The 4997-nt window shown below is 44.3% G+C and overlaps 1 protein-coding gene across 1 annotated transcript; it reads right to left on the reverse strand.

Annotated features, from left to right (window-relative positions):
- LOC310963723 (P2Y purinoceptor 14-like) lies at window positions 1–2089 on the reverse strand (the record flags this gene model as incomplete). The annotated part of the gene is made up of 3 exons (XM_083936636.1): window positions 1–613; window positions 1152–1408; window positions 1946–2089. The coding sequence occupies 3 exons, from the start codon at window positions 2087–2089 to the stop codon at window positions 1–3; spliced, it is 1014 nt and encodes a 337-aa protein (XP_083792762.1).
- Window positions 2090–4997: the final 2908 nt, after the last annotated feature.

A 4997-nucleotide genomic window follows, 5' to 3' on the forward strand; every position in this document is an offset into this window, starting at 1 on the left:
TCATTGAAATGACCGGAGGCGGAGAGTAACCGTGCGGCGGTGTACAAGCCCCATTAGCTGGGTCCTGAACCTCTTGCAGAGGATGAAGTAGATGAGTGGGTCCAAGCAGACGTTGAGAACTGAAATTATGATGGTCACCTCCATTGCATAGTGGAGAACCTTTAACCATGAACAATACCTCCACAGGAAAGCTTTGGGTAGGCGAACCAGGTGGTAGGGCACGAAGCAAAAGCAGAAGACACTGACCAGCAATAACATGTTCCTGCGCGACTTTGCAAGCTTTGTGGAACTGGAGGAGGCTGGCTGCCTCTGCTGCGCCAGCGACACCCTGCGTGAGGTGCTGTAGTAGAAGAAGACCAGGGAGACGAGGACAATCAGGAAGATGACAGTGGAACAGGTGTGAATGATCTTGAAGAGCAACGTGAGCTGGCCACTGTGCAAGACTTCACACCTCACTGGGACGGAGGTCAAAGGTTCCTGGGTGTGGAACGACAGGATGACAAAGGTGCTCGCCGTGGCCAGGAGAACAACCCAGGTTACCGCGGAGATGATGTAAGCGGCCCACACCGTCTGCAGGATGTGAGTTCCTAAAGGTTGAACAACCTTCAGATACCTGGAGAGAAGAGGCAGACATGAAAACTTCAATAAATAACAGTTGCAGACTGAAAAATCGAAGTTTTCTGTCATTTATGTAGTTCTTATCACTCTGTATGTAATGTTCATTTTGCTTTTTTTCAGTTTTCTGTTGGTGATTGACTTGGGATGAGTCTCACTCCAGCGCTGGAGTAAGGTCAGGCTCCCCGACACATATTCTGGGATGAGGGGGGAAAAACGTTCTGTCTTGTTTCTTTAAATTAATCACAATCGTCGGGCAGTGCAATGCTCCAGATGCAACGATGGTGCCTCTCTGAAATGGTCTCGGGGGGACTTGTTGTCTTGTCATTGTTGGACTTTTGTAGAAACAATTACACATATGGAGGCCCTGCCGTTTAAAGTTCTAGTTGCATGTTCCTCTTGCAGAGATACTTGCAAGTACTCATCAGAACACTTTTCTTCTACTCTCTTCAACTCTTCTACTCTCTTTTTTTGTTTTGAAAAGAAAAACAAGACTCTGTTTTATGCAACATGGGATCCAAACTGGCCTGGCCTACCTGTTGGCGGCTATGTAGCCCATGAACATGATGCTGGCGTACATGTTGAGGAAGAGGACAGAGGCGCCAACGTTGCAGTTGACCAGGCAGATGGGAACGGAGCTGCTGGCGTAGCTGATGATGCGGATGGGGAGACAGAGGCAGAGCAGGAAGTCGGCGGCTGCCAAGTTCTTCAGGTAGATCATCATGCTGCTGGACGCCTTCCTCTGGGAACAGAAGTAAAACCTCAAGATGAAGCCGTTGAGGAGGAGACCCACCTGGCGAGGACAGAATATCATTTTCTACAAGCATAAAAGTAATATGACATTTAATAGCAACTTTACATAAGTCAGTTAGAAAAGGGTACATTTGGCTTATTCTTCGCACTTGTATGGGTACACCACCCCCCCCCCCCAAAACAAACCCCATGGTATTATTTGTGGAGGTGAGTGTCTTTTAACTCATACTTAGTTAAATAGCTGCATTAAATATATTTTCTGCAGACATCTGGCTGCATGCAAAGGGCCAGTGATGTCAGTTGAGATATGAAACCAGTTTGGTTTAACAAGTGCAATTGTGACTGTGAGCGTCATTTCCTCAGGAAACTCGCTGCTGAAAAGGTTTCTTCTCCTAAAAAAGTCATAAAACATCTGATCAGACTGACACTAGTGTTAAAGAGGACAGTGCCCCATATACAGAGACTTAAAGCTCTCGCCGCAGTGACCCGGCCCCTCTCTCACTCTCCCATTTCCTGTCAACCTCCAGCTGTCTATCTACATAAAAAGAAGACAGTGATCTGAATTGTTGAAACCCACCAGGAACACGAGGACGTAGACCATCATGAAGACGGGGTGGGCTGAGGTGTTGTTCCATTCACAGTTAGTCGAACCGTCCACTTCAGTTTGGTTAGTAACTGATGACTGGTTGAAGGGTGAGGTCACTTCTGCTCGATCGCTCATTTTTTATTCTGGTTGATCTAACGGAGGTGGACCCAAATAACAGAACAGTGTAAACATGAAGACACATCCTCCGTGACCAAAATGTCGCCAGTCAGCCCAAGAAAAGGTCAGGATTCAGTATATCGTGTAAAGGAACCAATATTCTGATATATTTACAGGAATGTAGGAAATGATTGGTTCATATTCTCAATGATCAGCTGAGTGGGTGATTATGAATGTGTTTGTAGCTTATGTTGTCATAATTTTCAGTCCAGAGATGTTAGAAAATGATGTCTAACCTTTAAATTTCAGCATCAAAACAGTAAATTGCCAAAAAAGAGATGAAATACCTGAAGCCGTGTCTGCTCCTGTCTGTGTGGACGGCTAAAGACTGATCGCTGCTCTGCTTTCCTTCCACACAGCTTTCACAGCGGAAGAAGAGCTGCAGTTATATAGTGATGTGCTTATGATGGCTTCACAGTAAGGTAGCTTCACTAAAGATGACTCACCTTCTCACACACACACACACACACACACACACACACACACACACACACACACACACACACACACACACACACACACACACACACACACACACACACACACACACACACACACACACACACACACACACACACGCTGCTGCTGAGAAGACAATTTATCATCCTTCTAGATCTGATCAACAGGCCACAAGACACTTTTAAGCCCTGCTGGCAGTCTCAGTCTGTCGGCCCCTAGAAGTTAAATACTCATGACTTTGGTGATTCCACTTTTGTGATGGTCTCTGCACTTTTTTTATATCCGTGTATAAATCTGCTGCTTCTGTCTTTGTCTCTCTCTGTCCATCTGTCTGCCTTTTCTCTCTTTCTCTCTCCTTTTCTTCCTCCCCAAACGGTGCAGACAGATGTCCATCCTCCTTAGAGGTGGGTCTGTCTGACGTTCCTGTCTGTTATAGGGAAGGTTTTCATTGCCACCGTACTCTACGGGGGAATTGTTGGGTTTATGTAAATCATAAATAAGTCATAGAGTGTGGTCTTTACCTAGTCTGTAAAGTGTCTTTTGTTATGATTTGGCACTATGAATAAAACTGAATTGAAGTGAATTGAATTGGTCTGAAGGTAGCCTAGACACCTCTCTACGTCCCCTCGGGTCTGATGGTCTATATAATCCCTCCAGTGTTCTGCAGTGATGGGGTCTACTCTACCCCTAACCCTATGCTTCAAGACCCTAGTTCTTGCATACCGTGCTACTGACGGATCAGGCCACCAAACAACGGCAAACTTCCATCCAAAACATGACCCAGTCACTCGACCAAGTCACAACTGTTTGCTGTCCCTGTTCCCAAATGGTGGAACAAGCTCCCCATCGACATCCGGACAGCAGGAAGTCTATGCATCATCTTTTAAAATGACCTCACCTTGGCTTAGAAGATGATGGTTTATTTGAATAAAAATAAAATAAAAATTTAAATAAAAAATCCACTTACATCCTGCACTTATATGTAGCACTCTATAGTTTATTTGAAGCTAAAGCACTTACTTGATTCTTGCTGTTCTGGGTTTGCTACCTCGTGGTTAAATGCACTTATTTGAAGTCACTTTGGATAAAAGCGTCAGCTAAATGAAATGTAATGTAATGTCTCTTCCAGTTTGACTTGTCTGAGATGTTCGGAAGCCTGAACGACCTCAGCTGTCCCGAACTGTTGCACACATTTCACGTTATAGGAAAGGAACCAGGAAGAATTCCAGTATTGCTGCAGATTTTTGTGCCTTTTTATGGCGTCATTATGGGGTTTCCCTCACAGGATGGGGTCCGCTGCATGGAGCTTTAAATTTGATCTGGATTTTCTCCAGTTTACAGAGAAGGAACCTCTTCTAGCTGTTTGTAAATGTTTAAAGACTTGTCATGAGGGCAAATTCTGCTGGTGAAACTCCACAATGCAGGGCCGGATCATGATCCTGTGAGGCCCCTGGGCACATATCTTCTTTTGGAGGCCCCCACTTTCTTTTATTGGTGTCTTTCTTGGCTGATAGTTGAAGACGTCTGGCATTCTGGTCTGGTCCAGTCCACAATCCAGCCATGTCACAGACTTGTTTAGAATTTTCTGATTATGTTGCTTTTACTAGTTTTCACACACCTCATTGTTTCTTCTTTTTTGTGCCTAAAATGGTCAAATCTAAAAACATTCAATGAGGAACACTTTTCCAAAACGCTACAAATCCATTTGAATAGTTTTCAGGAAAGTTACATTTTTTTACCCAGACCCACACATTTGGTCAATATTCAATGTATCTTGTCAAAATGTTTTTTATGGCTCAGTCTGAACATGTTGAACGGACGGACTAAACAAAGAACTCTCCCGCTTCAGAGCGCCGCCATGTTGGATCGCATAGAACGCTCACTGAATTCTGATTGGTCGAGAGGAGTATCGCATTTAGGCTAAAAATAGGTTTGGCGTTGGTCGCGGTTTGGAAAGGAACTGCATCTTGAGACCATTTTAAACAGGGAAATATAGAGATTTGGCAGAAACATTGATGAAGCAGTGAAAAGGTTCTGTATACAGCAAAGTGGCATGACACACTCATTTTTTTTAAATTTGGCTTTTATCTCGTTTTGGAAAAGAGCTCTTCAAATATATCACACCTTGCTTTAAAGAAAACACGGTTGCTTTGTGCATTTCAGTGTAATCGTGTAACAACCAAACCACCACATTCTCAGGATCAATGAAGCGACAGCATGACGTCAGCTCCTGTCCTTGAATAATAATGGTAAACTTCATGTCAGTGTGTGTCTGTGTAAACACAGATTGTCACATGGCTCCACAGATACTCCCCCACACAACTGTTTAAAAGTCTCCTACCAGGGTTTATTTCAACTGACGGACCTGACCACTCAGCTGTGAACCTCCCTCTCCGTGACGAAGACG

Source organism: Echiichthys vipera, assembly GCF_963691815.1.
Source record: "Echiichthys vipera genome assembly, chromosome: 2".
Lineage (NCBI taxonomy): Eukaryota > Metazoa > Chordata > Actinopteri > Perciformes > Trachinidae > Echiichthys > Echiichthys vipera.